The sequence below is a fragment of the Mus musculus genome, chromosome 5 (genome assembly GCF_000001635.26).
Source record: "Mus musculus strain C57BL/6J chromosome 5, GRCm38.p6 C57BL/6J".
Taxonomy (NCBI): domain Eukaryota; kingdom Metazoa; phylum Chordata; class Mammalia; order Rodentia; family Muridae; genus Mus; species Mus musculus.
Genome location: NC_000071.6, coordinates 64,164,516 through 64,186,385, shown reverse-complemented (window position 1 = coordinate 64,186,385; position 21,870 = coordinate 64,164,516). Strand labels below are relative to the sequence as shown.

Sequence of the window (21,870 nt, the reverse complement as noted above, 5' to 3'; positions counted from 1 at the left end):
ACAAACAAACAAATACCTAAAAATAACCCTCAGCTTAAAGGAGAGGCAAATAAGTCCTCATAAATTAAAGAACAAAGGCTATGAAATTAGATCGATAGATAGGTAGGTAGATAAAAGATAGATAGGCAGACAGACAAGACAATAGATTTGTTATTGGTAAAAAAAGAAAGCTTCACTTTCAAATGAAAAAGTAAAATAAAATAAAATCAATTCCTAAGAGACCTTTAAATGGGGTTCCAGACTTGAAAGAACTATTTTAGCTATTTTTTTCTTGCCCTATTAACCCTTACATTAATTTAAATAGCGGGTAATAATATTATTAAATATATCAAGCAGTTATATGTAGAAAGCTCCTTGCAATAGCTATGTATGAGGGTTAGAGGACTGTCTAAGGTGCTCATATCTCTAGCAGAGTTGGTGCTCACAGTGCTGAGGGTCTTCAGGTGCAGGTAGTTTTCTGTAAGGGCTTGGCTTGGATGGGAAGAACAGATCTGAATTACACTAAAGGCCATGTTAAGAAGACTCACTTACAAGTAGGGATATATCACTTTATGTCTAGACTATCTATAACACCTCCATCCCCAGAGGACAGCAAGCCTCAGAAAGAAATAGAGTACTGTGTGCTGTTCAGTGAACTGGGGGGACGTTAGTTATAAAGAAGCAAGTGACAAATGAGCACACTGTGACTCTATCTGCCAAGCTCCACCTAGAAGAAAGTGCCTGGCTCTTTTGCACGAGGTTCCAAATTCTCTTTGGGAACAATGCTAATACATCAAGGAAAAGCACAAGGAAGCAGAGGACCTATAGAGGTAGAGGTCTGATGGGACTCTTGTCCTGCTGCTTACCCAGTGTCATTTGAGTCACCTTTGTCTCTGCCACAGCTGGCCCTCCCCCAGGGAGGCCTTCCTGGAATGCCTCATCACCGGGTACCTTCCTTGCAAAGCACACACATTAGTTACATAGTTACTTGTTACTCTACACAGTTACAGCCGCATCTTCTCCTAGCGATAAGTAATGGACAGCACCATCCCTGGGTACCATCTGGCTCCTTCTCCAGCATGAACGCCCTCCAGGCAGAAGAATATAAACCAACTAGGCAACTGAACTGAATCACGGAAACACGTCAGAGGTGGGTGGGGCACTTTTAGAGTCTGTGTCTGTCTTTTGTTTAACAGATGACATTCATCCCAAACTACTTAGATACTTTCTAATAAGGTGGTTATATCACCTTACTAGAAACCCTGCAGCTTAAATAAAGACAAAAATGAAGCCAGGCGTGGTGGTACACGCCTTTAATCCCAGTGTTCAAGAGGCAGAGGCAAGTAGATCTCTGTGAGTTCAGGGCCACCCAAGGCTCATAGTGAGGTTGTCTTTAAAAAAACTAAATAAGTAAATAACGAAAGGATTGTCTTACTTTTCTATCACTGTGAAGAGGCACCGTGATCCAGACAATTTATAGAAGGAAGCATTTAATTGGGTGCTTGCTTCCAGCTTCAGACAGTTAGCATACATGGCCATCATGTATGTTAACTAGAAGCTGCCACTGAGGAATCGTAAATTCTAGTAGCTGTTCCATCCCCAGTAACAATCACATGGAAACTCCTTACTGAATTAAAAAGTTAACTTTAAAAGTTCTTTGGGCTTTATTTTCCTTTCAGCCTTTTTACCTCTCCTGTTTCTAGTTTTTTGTTTTTTTTTTAATGGTTTTTCGAGACAGGGTTTCTCTGTGTAGCCCTGGCTGTCCTGGAACTCATTCTGTAGACCAGGCTGGCCTCAAACTCAGAAATCCACCTGTCTCTGCCTCCCGAGTAGGAGGCATGCACTCCCACTGCCCGGTGTATGCTAGCATTTTATAAAATGTTTTATATGCCAGAAATGTTATATCAATTTTAAAAAGGGTGTGCTGCCTATAGCAAGAACCTGAATCATGGATGATAGATAGATGAAGTGTCCGTTTATATATCAGTTTAGAGACTGACAAAGGCGCTAAGGTGAGCTTTGAGAAGAAAAAGCCAGAAACTCACCAGGATGATACTGATTTTGTTAATAGGTACAACATAAAAACTAAGGAAAAATCTGAAATTTTATTTGGTCTAATTTTATCTTCTTTGTAAAGCACAAGTGTGGCTGCTGCTTTTTGACATAAAACAATGCTTCCCCCACCACCACCACTTTTCTCATTCCACACTGTCATAGACAGGCCTGAGGCAATCCACAACTTGGAGGAAGGAGAGAGGCAAGAACAGATTTTAGAAATCTAACAAGTATATAAAGATGATCACAGAATGCAAGTTGTTTGGATGTGACATTGATTCTCTTGCATGTACAATTGGTCTCCAGTTGTTTCTTTTAAAGCTTTGAATCCCATTAAGGCATGCCATCTTAATTAAACTGTAATCTCTGGTTTGAAAGTTAACATCAGAGAAGCAGCACAGAGCAGCAACGGGCTCTGAGCCATGTCTGCCGTTAAGGGGATTGTCTTCTGCCTTGCTGCCAAGGGGGAGGAACATGTGTCTATGAATTTATATGAGTTTGATACATCAGCTTGGAGATAGCTGTAATGCCGATGCAAAAGAAACAATCACAAAAGAGGGAAATGGGAAAACATCGATGATCAGTTAATAGGAGTGGGGAAATTATTGTAAAATCCAGATTGCAGCAGAATACATAAAATTATTTCTTATAGAAAGATCTGATTTTATAAATAAGAGCATACACTTATAATGATTTACACCGAGGTTTGTTTTTTTTTTTTTTTTTTTTTTACACCGAGGATTTAATGTTGGTTTCTCTAGGAGATGCCACTAAAAGGAAGCTTTTTGTTTATTTGTTTTAGCCCTGGCTGGCCTAGAACACACTGTGTAGACCATAGTGACCTCAAATTGAGCAGATTCGCCTCCCTTTGCCTCTCCAGTACTGGGATGGTAGGCTGTGTGCCACCATGTCTGCCTTACAGAGAAACTTTTACTTCTAACTTTAAAAAAAATTAATTTAAAAATTTTATGTGTATTTGAGTTTTGCCTGCATGTATATCCTGTACCATGTGTATGCTTGGTGCCCAGTGAGGCCAGAAGAGGGTGTTAGATTCCTTGAAACTGGAGTTACAGGTGGTTGTGAGCTGCTATATGGGTGCTGGGAATCAAACACAGATTGTCTGGAAAAAAATAGCAAGTGCTCTTAACTTCTGAGCCATTTCTCTAGGCCCCACTTCTAACACTTTAGACTAAGTTTTTTGACACTGAAAATAAATATATCTATTGTCACAAAAGAGCGTTTTTGTGTTAGATTGAGCAAAGGTACTGGGCCCATTTTGCAGCTGAGAAGACTTAGCTGACAAGCTCTTTGTCAGAGACTGTTCTAGGTCACTGGAGTCCCTTTCTCAACTATCACCAATAAAGGCCAAGACAAGTTTGTGTGAAAAACTTGTCTTAAAACCTGAGGAAGAGGACTGTGCAGATTTCACACCACAACAGTGAGCATCACTCTAAGGAGCCTCTAAGCCAATGCCCCTCAGCCTTCCTAACACTGCCACACTTTAACACAGTTCCTCATGTTGTGGTGACGCCAACTGTAAAATTATTCCTGTTGCTACTTCATAACTGTCATCTTGCTACTGTTACGAATCATAATGTAAAGATCTATATTCTCCGATAGTCTTTTTGGGGTCATGACCCACAGGTTGAGAACTACTGTTTTATTTTGTTTGTTATTAGATATTTTCTTTATTTACATTTCAAATGTTAACCCCCTTTCATGGTTTCCCCTCTGAAAACCCTCTATCCCCTCCCCCTCCCCCTGCTCACCAACCCTCCTTCCATACTCAGTTCATCCACTCCTGCTTCCTGACTCTGGCATTCCCGTACACTGGGGCATAGAACCTTCACAGGACCAAGGGCCTCTCCTCCCATTGATGACCGACTAAGCCGTCCTCTGCTACTTATGCAGCTGGAGCCATGAGTGGCACCATGTGTTTTCTTTGGTTGGTGGTTTAGTCCCTGGGAGCTCTGGGGTTACTGGTTAGTGAAATATTGTTGTTCCTCCTAGGGGGCTGCAAACCCTTTCAGCTCCTTGGGTCCTTTCTCTAGCTCCTTCATTGGGGACCCTGTGCTCAGTCCAATAGTAGGCTGCAAGCAACCACTTCTGTATTTGTCAGGTACTGGTGGAGCCTCTCAGGAGACAGCTGCAACAGGCTTCTGTCAAAGAAGCTCATGCAGGGTGGTCAGAAAAGGGGCCATCTCAGAACACAATTCTGATGTCAGAACGATCTGTAATGATATAGGCAGAGAACTCCTGCAGCTGCTCCGGGGTGGGGCAGGGGTGTGACAGCTCATGTCCTGTGTAAGCTTGGATTGGAGGATCCATGGGATGCCCAGTGATCAGTTAAACATTGATTCTGGGTGTGTATGAAACAGTAACATTTGAATGGATGGACTGACTACAACACACACACACACACACACACACATACACACGAGTGCTGATGAATCTATCAAAATCTTGAGAGTCTGAGAAGGCAAAGGCAGCCCGAACGGAATGCCCTCTGCCTGTTTGTGTTGAATTAGAAACATTGATTCTCCTCCTTCCATACTCAGTTCATCCAAAGATGCCCTCCTTTGCTGGGTACCAAGGTCTAGTGGTGATAAAAATAATTAAGGACCTTTTTCCCTTGGAGCTTAGGCACGTGAGTGGATGGATGGATAAGCAAGAAGCAAGAATAAAGTGAGATGATGCCCCGTAATGGGAATTACCTGGGATGTATTCCTAATGATTCCAGGTAATGTGTATCCTAAAATTACAGTCCTACACTCTGCTAGACTCAAGAGCAGGCCACAGCTTTATAGCAGTCACTGCATACCCTATCATTAACAAATAAAAGCATCAAAGAAGGGGAACTCGTGACCTCCCTGTGATGAATAAGGAGGTTGTTTCCAGAAATACTGGGCAGATCACCTGATATAGTCTAGTTCTATGCTAACCTGTGAAAACAGAATGTGAGCTATACTCGAATTTTTAAATTATCTGGTAAACACATCTGAAAATGATAAAATGAATGAAGGAAACTTAATTTGGGTCCATGTAACTTAGCCCTGAATATACAAAACCTATTTTCAACACATAAGCATCAGAGAATCTTATTGGGACATCATGCATTCTGTTTTTCAAACTGTGCCTCAGTATGCAAATGGTGCTTCCACTGATGGGCGTCTCCTTCCAGAACAGCCACATGTCACTGGCTCGGTAGCCATGTGGCTACTCTATGAGAGAGGAAAGGTCTAAACTATAAATGTGTCCTTTTACAATACGAGTTAACTTTGGGTTCAACAACCTTGTAAAATCTATTCTTAGGAAAAGCATTTGCCTAAAACTGCAAGGCAAGTAGCTCATGTTGAAAAAGGAAAAAACAAAACAAAACAAAACAGACTTAAAAAGAATTAAAGTCCATGTAGTCTCCTGAAGCCCAGGCCTTTAAAGCCCTCAGACTCATTTTTCAAAGTCAAAAATAAATTATGTAATCAATCCAGCGTCGCGAACAGAAACCTTCCAACAAATACTTCAGAGTTCACCAAGTCCTGGACATTCTTTTTATAGATGAGAAGAATCCTCGCCAACCCTGGCACCCAGCAGCCGACTTCTGTCTGGCCGGACAGTCAGTCAACTAGCTTTTAGCTGACATGGATACTACACTGTCCCCTGCAACTGCACAGTAAGTCCTAGATGACAAGCCACTCCAAAGGAGACTTCAGAGAATGAGTCGGTATTGGACAGTGAAAAGTCTTCAGAACGGGACTAAGCAACCTTCTGAGAGCCCTTTCCTCAACAGTGAAAAAGGAGACAAACAGCTGAACTCCTGGCACAGGTAAAACCTCCGTAGCAGGGAGAATGGCTAAGAGTATCTGAAAATGTATACTATGTTCTTCAGAGTCACTGGACTTGGTGACACAAGGCTCAGTGTGGCCTTTGCCCATCTTCACTTAGGCAAGGAGAGGTCTAAGCTGGCAAACAGATCAGCTGTGCAAGGGGGCCCACGGGTAGCCAGGCTCTATTTAGAATCCTGAAAACTGTAGTGTGGATAATAAATTGATACCTTAACATTCCAAACAGATGGTAAATCTGATTGTTTTGAAACATGGTTTCACTGTGTACGTCTGACTGACCTAGAACTTGCTCTATAGACCAGGCTGACATCAAACTCACAAAGATCAGAAAAAAAGTCTACATCACCACACCTGGCCCAGATGCTGAAGTTTTAGCACAAGTTGGCCTTGGGTAAAATGTAAACAAAGCTAACACCAGAAGGAAACAACCTTAAATGTTTTAAATTAAGTAACAGAGTAGCCAAAGCCACCCTGGCTTTAATGTAAGTGAGTTGATGTTAGGGTTCATTGTTGCCTTATTATTTACAAGCTCCAAAGAAACACATCTCAGCAGATATCCCTGAAGTTATCTATGACATTTCCAAGTTTAACTGAGGAAGGAAGACCCTGCCTGAATGTGGGCAGTATGTTCATAGGGTTAATGGGTAGGATCCTGGACATAATATAAAGGAGGAGGCAGGAAGAAACGCTATCATCCCTCTCTCTCTCTGACTGTGGACCCAATGAGACCAGTTCCACACACTCCTGCCCCCACACTGTCACTGTCACAATAGACTCTATCCCCGCTTAAACTGTGGACTGAAGTAAATCTTCCATTCTTGAAGCCATTTCTCAACAATGAGAAAAGTAGTAACCCAGGAAGATGTCAGTATCGGTCAAACTAGTTGCCAAAAGCAATTTCATACCACCCTCCTATTTAATGCAAGGTAACTCAGAGCAGGGGTGGGGGTGGCGGTGTTCTTAGTCCCCATGGGGCTCCTGAGAAAGATGCTGGACTTACAGAGTCTCAAGCAAAGATGCACCGTCTTTTGGTTTTGTTTGTACCAGAAATGTCAAAAGGTAACATGTATTACTTTTTAAGTCTATGAATGATTACAGAGCCTTAAAATTACTGTAAGGGTGCCTACACAGTCCCTTCTGAGCAGTGTAGTTTATGGGTCAGCGAGATGTCCCAGTGGGTAACGATGCTTGCAGCACAAGCCTGGAAACTTGAGTTTAATCCCTCCAACCCACATAAAGCTGGAGAGAAATAACTCCATAAGGTTGTTCTACGCAATCCGCTACACACTGTTTCATGTACACAGAAAGTAACAAATAAGAAATTGTAAAAAGACCTGTAGTTTAGTTGCCATAGAAAAGAAAATCCTTTGCTCTCGTAGGCTGTAAGAAGTATACAAATACATCTTCCCCAGCACCATCTATCTTCTCCAAACCGACTTCTAAACATGCATCTCCTACAAGGTACCCAGCTTCACTCCACTGGCCCTCTCCATACCCCAGTTCTTACACCTCATGTCCCCCACATTGGCTCCTCAAACTTAGCATCTCTTTTAGTAACAGACAAGGAATACTTCCTCTTCAGGAGACAGAGGCTGCAATAACAAACATCTCCTAGCAAGAATGGAAAGGGGGAGCTTAGGGACATCGCCCACCCCAGTGACACCTGTCCTATCACAGTTATCAAGCACCCACACTGTGCCCAGACTGGACAACAACTCCAGAAGACCAGAAGCAGAGCCACAAATGGTATTTGAAGAGCTGTGTTCCAATTTGATAAGGAACAGTTAAAAGCACTTGACACCTTTATGGAAAGGCCACTCAGTGGTTAAGAGAACTTCCTGAGGATCTGAGCTCAGTTCCTGGCACCCACGAGGGGCAGCTCACAACCACCCTTAAGTCCAGCTCTGAGGGATCTCATGTCCCCTTCTGGCTTCTGGGGATATCAGCACACATATGGCATTCATCCATTCACACAGGCACACAAATACATATGAATAAAAACGACAAAAATACATCAAGAGGCTGGAAAGATGCTCAGAGGTGAGGAGCGCCCACTGTTCTTCAGTCACCCAAGTCTGGTGGCTCACACCTGTCTGTCACTCCAGCTCTAGGAGACCAGATGTCCTCTTCTGACCTCTGTGGATGCTTGCACACACGTGCAGCACATACTTTTAGTCGCACACCAGGTTACTTAAAGAGACAATAGTTTCTAAGGAATCAGTGCACGATGGTGCAGAATCATGAATGCATAAAACGTCATTAAAGCACAGGATAAACCAATGGGTTTTAATATGAAGCATGTGCAGAGAGCCTAACATGGACTCAGATTTTACACTACAGCCAAGCTTTAAGAAAGTATCACCTGCTGAGCTGTAGTAGGATTAAGGAAAAGTCACCGCAGCGTCTCGGTTTGTTCACTATCTATCTTCCTGAAGCCACTTTTTCTTCAGATGCCCGATGGAAATGATGTACTACAAAAGAACGGATGGAGAGCAGCGAAGATGGCAAGCTACGCTACCATCTTCTCCTAAACAGACATTACAGAGATCGGAAACAATAAAATCCGACCGCTGTTAACTGCTGAACGCTTTTCAGAAAATATCATTACAATCCCTAAAATGTTGTTTATAATAACAGATAAGGAGCTCGTTGCTTTTCCGTTTAAATAAATTTAAAGTCAGTATCTCAGTTTCAGTTTCTAACAGAGCAAGTACTAATAGCAATGAGCCACAAAAACTAATACTCGTTAGGCTACTTGATAACTTTGACTTTGTTTTGTTGAGCTAGGATCTCTCGGCCCGGCAGTAGTGGCACACGCCTCTAATCCTAGCACCTGAGAAGCAGAGGCAGGCAGATCTCTGAGTTCGAGGCCAGTCTGGTCTACAAAGTGAGTTTCAGTACAGCCGGAGCTATGCAGAGAAACCCTTTCTTGGAAAACCAGAGGGATTGGGGAAGTCTCTACCTATGTAGACTAAGTGGCCTCAAACTCACAGAGATCCACTTGGCGTCTGCCTCATAGGTGCTGGATTAAAGAAGCAAGCCACCACACCTGACTGATGACTATTTAAAAGGGAACATTGGCCCTCAGGCAAAAGCATTTCAGGTGCTACTTGGTCGTAGATACTTTGCTCTGTGAAGCCATTCCAGAATCTCCTATGGAGCACACAAGCAAAAGGCTCTATCACGGTCTACCTCTAAAATAATCCTCTGCCCATTCTCCTTAGATATTCTGCAGTAAGTTAACTCGATGCTGATCAAAGGATTTCCTCTCAAGCAGGAGTTCTACGTCTACGCCCATGGCAGCGAAGGTACATTTGCTTCTGCAAGCATGATCAAGGCTGACCTCATCCACTTAGAAGACTCCTTAATCTGGGGAACTCTTGCACTGAGCAAATGTTACAGAACAGTCAAGAGAAATGCCAGTGTGGGTTAGCATGCTCCTACAACAGATAATCCTGTTAGGAGACATGTCTCGAGGTGTCTTGAGAACATAGTAGATATGTCAGTTAGAATCAGGGCCACTGTCATTTACTGTTCTATTTCTGACAAGAACAAAAACGCCTGACTTAAGTAGCTATGCTATGAACAACTCTCTCAAATAAAATGAGCGGGATAGCAGCAATTTATCATCTAGTGACAACTCATGTTGGTAAAAACTGTACACAAGCCAAAAAGAGCTTAAGAATTAATTTATACTACCAAGATGGCTTTTTAGAATATTTAGAATATAGAGAATATAGAGAAAGACTAGTTCTTTACTTAGAGCAAGGCTGAAAGACTCTGTTACAGAATTTTGTTATAAATCTCTCTCTCTCTCTCTCTCTCTCTCTCTCTCTCTCTCTCTCTCTCTTTCTCTCTTTCTCTCTCTCTCTGGTCAAGTGACTGGCCAGGGTTTTTCATAAATGTCTGGGAAGTTTTGTGGAAATTGAGCTTATAAAATGTTGGTCAAGTCTGACAAACGTGTCACCAGAGAGCTGAAGACAGAAGACTCACATTTCCATACACAACACTCTCTTTTCTCCAAACACTTGGAGATTGCTACTTAATCCACCTCTATAAAACTTCCCTGAGTACGGAGAGCTGGGACATGGCTCAGTGGGTAAAGGAGCTTGCTGCCAAACCCGATGATCTGAATTCGACCCCCGGGACCCAAGGGTAGAAAGAGAGGCCACAACTCAAAGTTTTCCTCTGGTCTCTACCCATACTCCATGGCATATACCCCTCCCCCATCAAGTGCACACAAAGAGATAGAATATAATTTTAAAGCCCTCTAGAGTAAGTAATTTTCATGGCCATAAATGCTTATTACTATGGTCAATTTCTTTCTTTTCTTGGCAGTGCTTGAGACAGAAGCCAGGGATTGCTGTCTGCTAGGCAACGGCTCATCACCTCCAGCCAGCACACTGAGTCTCAGGTCCCATTCTACCTCACTTAGGCCTCCCAGCAACTCCCTGAGATAATTACTATAATCATTCCCATTTTACAGATGAGCAAACACACTCAGGTGCCCGAGGTCACTAGTTTATAGGTAACAGAGACAGGGTTTGAATCCAGAAGGTACGCTCTCTGAACTTTCAAGGGCGGATCTGCGGGGTGGATCTGAGATGAGGCATGGCAACATTACCTGATTCATACATAGTCCTAGGGTATTGGGTAGGACCATGGCTTTTAGCACCACCTCAGCTTGGCTTTAAAAAAAAAAAAAAAAAGAAAAAGAAAAAAACAAACAAAAAAAAAACCTCTTTACTCCTCTCAGGACATGTGTTAGACCTCATCGTGCCTGTCCGCCATGCTTTTCACATGTGCCATTGACCCTGATCCCTCCTGGAACGTCTGCTTTCCTCCTTGCTTCTGCTAATGGCCTCTGAGACACTAGCTCTGAGAGCAGCAGCCACTGAGTCAATGAGTAAAAGGAGCAAACAAAAGTGAAACTCCACAAATCCCCTGCTGTCCCTCTCCTCAGGGGACTTGTTCCAGGATTCCCACAGACTCCGGAACCTGCAGATGCTCTAATCTCCCGTACAAAATATCAGGCTTTGCAAACAGCCTCCACATCAACTCCTATATCCTTCAAATAACCTCTTGATTGCCTAGAATGCCTAGCGTGGCGCCGGTGCTCTGTGAAATGCTATACAGAGCATTAAGGGCAAGAGAAAGAGTGTTTGTATATGTTCAGCATGGTTGCAGCTTTTTGACAAATATTTCTCTCTCTGCTGTTAGCTGAACCCACTGACACGGAACCTGAGGCTGTGGAGGGTCAAGATTGACTTGAAATCAAGAACATTCATTTCCAAAGGATATTCTTAACACCCTGGAGAATATGCAAAAGAACCTGGTAGGAAGCAATAGGAAATGTTTGGCATTTCTATTCACATTCTAAACTTGAAATTAGGAAGACATAGCTGGTCATAGAGGGACACTCTTGTAACACCCAGCAGGTTGGAGGTGGAGGCAGGAAGATTAGCAGTTCAAGACCAACCTCTGCGACTGAAAGAAAAAGGACAGAAAGGAAAGCCTGAGAATCGCAGACTGTACTGTCATTTCCTTAGCATCCTCACTTGGTACAAGTGACCTATACAGTTCCAATCACACCAGGATGCTTATGCCTAGCGCCTGAGTCAGCAGACATAGTCTTCAAGCCACTCATGAAGTTAGGACCCATGACTGTCTCTTGTGTACTGTACTAAAGTATATTTTCCTCCACAGGTCCAGTTGAGAAACTACTTACATAGATCCTATTTTCATTTTTACATACACTGATATTTATGGAATAGATGAGGGACTTGAAGTGAGCCCTGCAAAGAACTGTGAATAATGCTGGTCGCCATGCAAGCAGAAAGTAGACAGGAAATAGCAGAATGTTGACCTCACCTCATACATTCCTCTCAGACACATCATAATACCGGGTTGATTGGATCTGACCAGAAGTTGGTGACAGGAAAAAGGCACAAAAGAGCCCTGATTGTATCAAAGCTTAGATTCATTGCTCCTGTTCTCATCAACGACCTTTGTCTGAGTAAACGCTATCTGTGCCTTTGGGAAACTAGCTAAAAGTATATTTATATGGTTTTAAATAACTATTTTTCTTAGTGGTTTATTAATAACTTAATTTTTTCACCAATCTAGAACTTTGCTACTCAAAACACAGTTTGCAATAGAATAGCCTGGCCTTCACCTGGTCGCTTATGAGAGACTCAGACTTGGGCACCATCAAGCACTGGGCCATGATTTTCTTTTTCTTTTTTCTTTTTACTTTAACCCCCATCACCCATGGCTCACATACACATTGCAACTCGAGAGACACTGAAGTTTCTAAACAAAAGCCTTGAGGAACAAGAGTCCTGACAATTTAGTTCTTATCTATAAATCTAATCGGGTTTTTTTTTTCTGTTGAATTCTTGAACCCCAAAGCTTATCGTTTTAAATATACATTATAAACACCCTTCGACAAAAAGGGACTATAAACTGCCCCCTTAAGTCCCAAATTCTGTTAAGCAATCTCTGTATAGTGGCAGCGTTTCCTCATTACTCCCCATGTACTTGAAACGAGCATCCCGACTCTGGCACCGCACAAACTCTGGCCGCCCATCTTTTGATCCCCATCTCAACTTACTTTTGTTTGATCGTCTGCTTTAAACACATAGCAGAGGCTCTGCCTGTGCGCAGCATCCTCCTTAATGAGGCAAGCAAAGTAGCTCGGGTCGTGACTGTTGTGAATCAGTTTGTGCACACGCTGAGGCTTGCACTCAAAGATGCTGGAACAGATGAGCGGGTCCCATGGTTGACTTTTCTCCAGGTCAGGCTCGCACCGCAGTCCGGAGGGCGAAACCCAAAGGCGGACTTGCTTTGTCCTAGGCTCCTTTTTAGAGCACTGGCCACTGAGTCTTCGTACCTCGGCTACCACCCACGGCAGCATGGGCATAGTGGTGAGAGAATGCACGGGTAAGGAGCCCACCAGCTGCAAGCCGAAGTCCACGGAGACTTCGTTAGGGAACGGATGCTTCCTCGCTGTGAATGTGATTGCCTCCATCCTGGGAGAGGTCTGGAGAGCCAGGAAAACGTGCTACTATTTTCCTACTTTAAATGAAGTGATCTATTTCACGTGCTTCTGAGGGCAGAATCCTGGGGGAGAAGAAAACAGGGCATTAGAATTTAATGAAGCCACAGTGATAGCTGATTGCAGCGTTGTTATTCCAGAATTTAACAGTCTGAAACCGAACCATAGGAAGAAATGGATACTCATTCAACTAAACTCTGCCTAGAATGAGATTTCCTGACATTGTATTACACCTAAAATTAACCAGTTACACCGAAAAAGGGTGTAACTGTCACACTCACTCACTGTGGGACACAAAGACCCTCCTGGGGATCTGTTGGAGAATATGAGCCTCCTATTGTCAGGGTGCGCATGGTGCAGGGGGTGGGGCTAGAGAGATGGCTCCAAGGTTAGGATCACATGTTGCTCTAATGAAGGACCTCAGCTTAGCTCCCAGCTCCCACATGTCACACACACACCCCACTACATATATTAAGAGCACGGGAGAAAATGAGCTGGCTCTGACAGTTACAGTCTGGTGGATTACTTTAAAATTATGTCATGGAATTTTACAAAGACAATACAATTTGCCACCCCCAAAAGGAATCCTGTAAGGGGAAAAAAGTATCAGCCACCCCTTTTTATAGTTTTCGGAAGTAGACCCATTTAACAGTTGACCTAATCACTTACAATAATTTCAAATTGACTTTTTGAACAAAAACCTAGGACCTCTTTCATTCTTGGCTACTGCCCTACCACTGAGCTATAGTCCCAGGACATACTCATCTTATTTAACTTTGATTTATGAAGCAAAGCTCAAGGGGTTTTCTTTTGTTTATTTTTTAATGTATATGAGTGTTTTGCCTGAATATATGTATGCATATCATAAAAGGACACAGAGTTATACTAGAGTTATAGATGGCTATAAGCCTCCATGTGGGTGCTTAGAACCAGACTGGGTCCTCTGTAAGAGCAGTCACTGCTCTTCACTACTGAGCCATCTCTCCAGCACCAAGAGGTGGCATTTATTACGATATTTTAATATAAATTTCAAGCACTAGCATCAGGAGAAAGAAAGGAGATGGAAAGAAACTGAGACATACCTGAGCACATGGGTATGGGCTCGGCAAAGCAGAGTCTCCCATACTCAACATGTAAGGGGCTCTTCTGGAGTCTGTCTAGATCAATGGTTCTCAACCTTCCTGATGCTGTGACCCTTTAACACAGTTCCTCATGTCATGATGACCCCAACTATAAAATTATTTTGTTGCTACTTCATAACTGTAATTTTGCAACCGTTATGAATCATAATGTAAATGTCTGATATGCAGGATGTCTGACATGTGACCACCCCAAATGGGTTGTGATCCACAGGTTGAGAACCACAGGTGTAGGGGGGTTGGTTCTGACGCTTTGATCAAGAATCTGTGTTTACTGATGCTGAAGGTCCTTGCCCCCAGTTGGTTTTTGATCTATCAATAAAGATGTCAGTGGCTAATGGTTGGGCAGAAAGAAAGAGGCAGGACTTCCAGGTTCAGGCAGGCTAGGAAAGAGGAAGAACAACTAGATACTTGGGGGAGAGAGACAGGACAGACTTGGAGCTACAGGGGAGATCTTCCAAAATCTAGGCAGAAAGGGAAAGCGGCTCAAAAGTGTCTTGGGCAGCAAGATCAATGGGCTTCAGAGAAGGTAACTGGGCAACTAAGCTGAGGGCAGATGTAGAGGTGTAGAGCTAGGAGTGAAGGTAAGGGCTAGCCACAGAACCAATAAGCCAGTTTAAAATGAGCTAAAGTGTGTGTGTGCCTTTTATCCATGAATCCAAGATAGCTCCTGGGCAGGTGTAGGGGTGTGTGTGTGTGTGTGTGTGTGTGTGTGTGTGTGTGCAACCAGCCAGGAACACAAAGCAGTGCACACAAAACTACAGGCTACACAGGAGAGGCTCAGGCTTATAAGTTCATACTCTATTAACATATGCTTGTACTTTTCACATTCTAAACACTAAGCTAAAGATTAGTTTGCTTGGCTCACTGGAAGCCCACTCTTTAACCGTTGTCACTTTACCAACAGATGTCAATAGTATCTTTTCCAAACCCAAACTCTCTTGATTAACTTCCTTTCTGTATCATCAGCATCTACCCTTGATGCATCTTACAGCTCATCCCAGGGGATGGCAAAGGTCTTTTGTGCTAAACTCAACTGCCAATAGCATGTAACCTCTATTCACCTTTACCCTGACCCAGCCTTGTGTCCGTGCCTCCCTGTAGAGTATTGACTGACACAGGAGAATCTCCAAGAAGGGGCTGGTCCTGTCCTCTTCACTCTGACTCCCCACCACCTGATTCAAGTAGGGCCTCCTCAAAGATATTTTAAACTACCTGACACTGAGTCTGACACAGAGTGGAGCCTCTTGGTTATCTTAAAGTATGAGAGAATCATCCCCTGTCCTCACAGGCTGATGACAACAAAGGATGAGAAAGACGGACATTTTTCTTTGACATCGACCCACCCTCTGCCTCAAGCCTTCCATTTCATTTTCTCACACAAATCTCTCCCAGGTGTTTCCTCTTGCTGCCTTCTCTCTCTGTTGCCCATCCATTTCTGCTTGCATTCTCCCCTGCACTGGAGTGACACTGAGAAATCTATGTGTTAAAGCCACTCAGGTCTTCCAGGCTGTGAAATCCAGAACGTGCCTTGCTCCCTCGGATGGATTTTCCAGGCAGACCACACCTCCCTTCTTCTTTTTATTTCTTCCCCATTATCATACGTCTTGTGTTCATGTGTTTGCATGTGTGTCAGTGGACGTAGGTGGGTGGGAGTGTACATGGAGGACAGATGGTGATGGTGACAGTCATCCTCCAGTTCTGCTCCAGCTAATTCATTTAGGTAAAGTCTCTCAATCAAGCCCAGAGCTTCCCAATATAGCTAGTTTCCATAACCAGTTTGCTCTGAGGGTCCCTGTCTCTGCCTTCCTTCGCAGGCTGTGATTACAGGGAATTACATGTCCAGCCAGCATGTATGAGAGTTCTCATAAATTTGGTCCTCACATTTGCGTGGCGAGAGCTTACTTGACCCCAGCCTTTGTACACTCCCCTTCTTGAGACTCTTCTGGCTCCTGCCTTACCTGCCAGGTGCTTCTTTTCAGGTTATTTGAAGGCCCCCGACCTCGGACCCTACTCTTTCCCCTTATTACACCTGCTTTTTCTTTAGACAATATTATCTTTTGGTGCCAACAAACACATCCAAATAATATTACTGGCAATTTTACGCACACTATGTGTTGTCTTAAAGCTACTCTTATGAACCAGGAGATCAAAGTTCTTGAAGAGCTTGTCACAAAGTGACACAGGAGAATTTGTATCAGGTCCCAGAGGGTACTCTCCTGACTACTAACCCCATACACAAAATGAGCTGACCATAGACACTCTAATAATTTCCAGATATCTTTTCCTCACAGACACTTTTTTGAGTTCAAGATCAGCCATTCTTACTTCTATCTCACCTTCTTTGCTGATAAGCACCTCAGCCTGACTGTAGCTGTTTTACAACTCAGGCTCATCCCCCCTTCCCAGAACTTCTCCCCCTGCATCTCAGCAAAGAGCATCACTGTCCAGTCACACTGTTCACTGCTTTCCACTCCTAGGGCAAATGCCTGAGACAACCAACTTAGAATGAGAAAAGCTTTGCTTTGCCTTAAGACTGCAGACCTTCAGACTGTGACAGGTTGGCTATGTTGTTACTCTTAAGAGACGACATTCTAGCAAGAAGGTATGGCAGATATATCACTTAATTCACACAAACAAACAAGAGGACAAGGAAGGGCCTGGGGTCCCACCATCTCCTTCAAGGGCACATCTTAAGTATCTTAGAGATACCTCTCCACCCCCCACAAGGCTCACCTTTAACAGTCCCATCATCTCCCAGAAATGGCTTCTCAAAGACCAAGCTTTTACCACTTGGACCTTCTTTCAGCGTTAGGGATGGATATGACAGTACTGGCCACAGGCTCTGAGATTCCTCCCCGATCCCATCAGTTCTGACTCTACCATATAAATATATCTGACCTTTCCCTCCCCTAGGGAACGCTTCGGCTATTCTACCAGTCATCACGGGCCATGAGCTCCACACATGCACATTCTCTTGGACTCCCCCGCCTTATATCCCCTCTAATGTCCTCTTCCACACACTTTTTGACTCTTAAGATAGTCACCATCTAAGATGTGCTTTCTCATGGCCTGGTGCCACAGTACATGCTGTTCCATTTCCCTCTTTGGAACATCAGGCTTATCACTGACTGTAAGGGGCCACACACATACACTTATGCATATGTGTGTGGGTATGTGCACATGAATATACTTGTAGCTGATAAGCAAGCCTTCACAGTTCAACTGCTGAGGGAAGAAATAAGTTTCCTGGGCTGGTGAGATGGCTCAGTGCGTAAGAGCACCCGACTGCTCTTCCGAAGGTCCGGAGTTCAAATCCTAGCAACCACATGGTGGCTCACAACCTCCCCCTTCTGGAGTGTCTGAAGACAGCTACAGTGTACTTACATATAAATAAATAAATCTTAAAAAAAAAAAAAAGGCAGCACCGCACCTAACGAACTGTCTTATATTAAAAAAAAAAAAAAAAAAAGAAATGTTTCCTGCGTGGAAGGTAAAGGACCAACAGCAATGACCAGAGTCAGCATTGATGTTAATTTCCCAACTTCCATGGTCCAGATGATACCTGTCACAGTGAATTCCAGTAAAAGAAGCTGGGCTTAGAGAACTGCACTATGGGGAGGGGTACATCCACCTTGCACCAGAGGAAGTCACTGTTTCTATCAACCGTAGATGTTTATGGCAGAAACATGATGAGAGATGTAGTTCAGAACAAAGGCACTTGGTATCCCTGCTCGGGAGATGTGTAGAAACATGAGGGACCCACAGAGAAGAATCATCTCTCAACCAGCCCCACTCTCATCTTTTGATTCCAACCTAAATATTTGCATCACTGCTGAAGCAACCACAGCCTCTTTCTTCCCAGTAGCTCAGAGCCGCCAGCAGCACGTCCTTTCCATTACTGAACTCTGAGGCTTGTCATTGTGTTTACTTTAAGAGTCTGAATAGGCATCCTTCAACAGGATTGCAAGCTTTATAAACTGTTAAAGTTTGGAGTTAGAAAAAAATCAATATTCAAATTCTAAACCTTTTCTAAGATCAAAATGAAGTCTGTTCTTTACTCTGTTTTCCCATATTTCATATATATGAACATCCATATATATGCATGTATTCTAAAAGTAACATTTTTGTATTTTGAACATAGCTTAGAACTAATTTTCAAGATGTATTTTTGTTATTTCTAAGTATGTGTGTGTATGTGGGTATGAGCCCATGAATGCAGGGGCCCTTGGAGGTCAAAAGTATCAGGTCTCCCTGGAGCTGGAGCTGGAGCTGCAGGCAGTTGTGAGGCAACCAAAGTGGGTGTTGGAAATCAGGCTCTAGTCTTCTTAAAGAGTGGTATGAACTCTTAACTGAGGAACCTCTCAAGCCCCAGTGCTATAGGTTGGCTTTTTTATTTATTTTAAATATTCAAACCTCCAACAATAAAGCAATATTACTTTATTTAAATATTGCTATCTTTAAAACATAAAGATAGCCGTGTAACAATAAGGCAATATATACCTGAAAATATTTTATGAAAGTGGGAGTCTCTCCCTCTCATCCTCTACTCTGGCATACAGCCTTTCATGTAACAGGTAGCCTTAAAAGTTCATATAATCCAGTAAGTGATGTTCTCTCCCCCTTTACAGGTAAAAGCCTGGCTTGACATCCAGCCCGGTAACTGAATCTGCCCTAAGTTCTAACCGTTGACAGCTGTTAATCTCAAGACGTGTTTAAAGAAACTCTAGAATTAGCACAAAGGGCAGACCTGAGGTCTATCAATTATTTTAGGTAATGCACTTATAAATCAGGTGGCAGCAAGCATGACAGAATCCGTCTCCGCTTTCTTGTCATTTCAGCCTCCCAGTGAACAATCACTCGTCGAATTAGTTCTGCCATTTTCTTGGCAAAAGCATTTGAATGCTTTGGATGCTTCCCTTTCCAGCCACCTGCGTGGGCTCCTGGCGAAAGCGGTTAGACCTTAATACTGCTCAGAAAAAAAGAATCAAACTGAAGCGCAATATCACACATAATTATTTCTGAGTAATTCAGATTATTCTAACGTAAGTGTTGCGTTTTGGATATCAACTGACACACACAGGCTCCTGTTCTGAGCAGTGGGTGCTGCGGTTTGGGGAAATTGTATGATCTTTGGGATGTGTGGCCCAGCAGCTGGAGACAGAAGTCAGCTGGCTGCTGGGGACAGGACACTAAGGCTATATCCACCTCTGGTTTCAACCCATGCTCTTTTCCCATTCTGTCAGGATGTAAAGAGCTCCACCATGCTTCCCACAGCACAGGTTGGCCCCTTTCCTCCTGTCAGTCACAGCAACACAGGTTGGCCAACTCTGGCCACCATGATGGACTGGTATTTCTTGAGCTTGTGATCCAGAATGGGGTCTTCCCCCACCTCAGTTGCTTCTGCTTGATATTTTGTCACAGCAACAAGAAAAGTAAATAGCACAACGAGATTCAGAATAACTTAGGCTAGGTAAATGATCATATTACGTTTCAATCAAAAGTGTCATGAAATAAATGAAATACCCCATAATATTAGCAAATCACCGCATTGTTTTCAGAACTATCCCAAGTCACCTCACTTTCAGGAATTAACACTTGCATTTCAAACTCCCAAGTGAACTACCTATTGTGAGGTCCCTTCTGTCTTGTCCCCATAGCAGTAAACATCTCCACCTGTTCCTAGGATCCTGTTAGTAAAGTCACATGTGTGCAAGCCTAAACCTCCCAGATAATCTTTAAACATAGCCACCCAAACACAAGAGCATGCTTTTCCAGAAACCCTTTCAACACTCTTGTTAAGGAGATCTGCTACCCCTGAAAGGATGCACTTAGGATCATAAAACTTTAAAGAGAGCCAGGTCCTTTTAAGCCATTTAGGAATTTACCTCATATAGGAAACGAAGTGACTAGGTTCTAGAGAAGTGGCTTGTCTAAATTAAGTGACAGATTTGGGACAGTCCAAGCCCCTGACTCCTATCCACAGGCTGGAAAGAACCTCAACTTCCCCCATGAGAACACTTTCAAGAGTGAAGTTAAAAAAGCGAGTCTCTTAACGTCTCCGAATCTGAAGTTTATTCTTATAGGAGAATAAAATGAGATCATCTCCAAGTTTCTTCTGTTTCTAAAAAATCTGGTGACTGCAATTTCCATAATGCAGGATACCAAATGTCCTCCACATTGTGTGAGGGTATAAAGCTGTTTCCGTCTTAGGTTGAAGAACAAAAATGTGGGGGAAGTACACGAATGCTAAGAACAAGAGAAGCCAGTGCACTTCTCTTGTGCCAGCTGCACAGTGGGAACCCTCTTTCTTCCTGGCTCCACAGCACCCCATCCCAGCAAACCACAGAGGGTAGGATGGAACTTTTCAATAGCCAGCCTAGGCAGTTTCAGCTGTCATCTGCCCAAATCCTGGCAGAAGGGTACCAGGGCTCAGTGTGGTTTGAGTGAATGCCCTAGGGTCATGTTCAAGAAGACTGGCACTCAAAGTGGTGGTGTGTGGTGTTAAAAAAGGTTTGGAACCTTTAAGAGGCAGGGCCTAGTGTCGGTGTTTGGTGTTTGGATTGAGTCCCCTCCCCCCTGTCGTGAAGAGATAAATACTCCTCTCATGGTGAGTTACTTCTGCAAGAATAACAAAAGGGGTCTCACAAAAGGGATCCGGTCCATCCCATCCCCTCTTTGCTACTTCCCCTGGTCACTCAAGATCTCTACTCCTCACACACCCTCAGCCGTGTGATGCTACTCACGGGGTTATGTTGCAGTCAGGGTGCCCTTACAACATGTCTGTTCCTTGATGTCCTAGTTTGGTTCCTGTTGCTGTGGTAAGACACTGACCAAAAGCGATGTTGAGGGGGACAGGGTTGATTTGGTTTACACTTCAACATCGCAGTCCACTAACGAGGGAAGGCAGGAAAAGAGCTTAAGATGATGGAAACCTGGAGGCAGGCATTGAGGCCACAGCCATGGAGGAATACGGCTTATTGGCTTGCACTCCATGGCCTGCTCAGCTTGGTTTAGTATATAGCCTACAACCACCTGAGTAGAGGCTGTGCCCACCCGTATCAATTAGCAAATAAGAAAATGTCCCACACGCCCACAAGCCAATCTGATGATGACAGCTCCTGAATCAAGAGTCACTCTTCTCGGGTGATTCTTAGTTTGTGTCAAGTTGATAAAAACGAACCAACACATAGGGCATTTGGGATCTCCTCACCAGAAATGTAAGCCAAATACCGCCCCACCTCCCTTTAAAAAGTATCCAGGCAACAGGGTATGATGGTGCGAGCCTTTACTTTTAGTACTTGGGAGGTAGAGGCAAGTAGATCTCTGTGAGTTCAAGGCCAACCTGGTCTAGATAGTGAGTTTCAGGACAGTCAGGGCTATACACTGAGTCCCTGTCTTGAACATCAGAATTTCCAGCCTCAGGTATTTGAGTTTTAGTGACACACAAAAAACAATTAAGACAAAAAAGAAAGAGGCAGAGAAAAGGGGTGTGGGGTGCCTCCAGTTCCTAACCAGGTTAAGAAATAGCCAACATCAATTAGCTATTGGGGGACCTTGGAAGAAGCAGGAAATTTCCTGAGGGCCACTCTCTTCCTATGAGTCAGTGCTTTCTTTAAATCAAGTGGGTCTGAGCTGAACTGCATTCCAACCTTGTACTCCAGTCTCACACAGTATGACCACCGCTTACACACAGTATGACACCATGGCTGTCACTTCTCCCGGCCCCAGCCAGGGCAGTGATCAGATAAAGATGGTCCTTACAGAGGTGGACATGGAGTTACAGAAGCCTGTGATT

General features: G+C 43.6%; 1 protein-coding gene across 7 annotated transcripts in view; it reads right to left on the bottom strand.

Annotated features, from left to right (window-relative positions):
• Tbc1d1 (TBC1 domain family, member 1) overlaps positions 1–21,870 on the bottom strand; it is a 195,182-nt gene that overhangs the window by 165,101 nt on the left and 8,211 nt on the right. For all 7 annotated transcript variants that reach the window (XM_011240758.3, XM_030254739.1, XM_006504036.4 and 4 more), the window contains one exon: positions 12,490–12,998. In XM_011240758.3, the coding sequence (XP_011239060.1) occupies positions 12,490–12,906 (417 nt within the window). In that variant the 5' untranslated portion in view covers positions 12,907–12,998. The remainder of the gene's footprint in view (positions 1–12,489; positions 12,999–21,870) is intronic.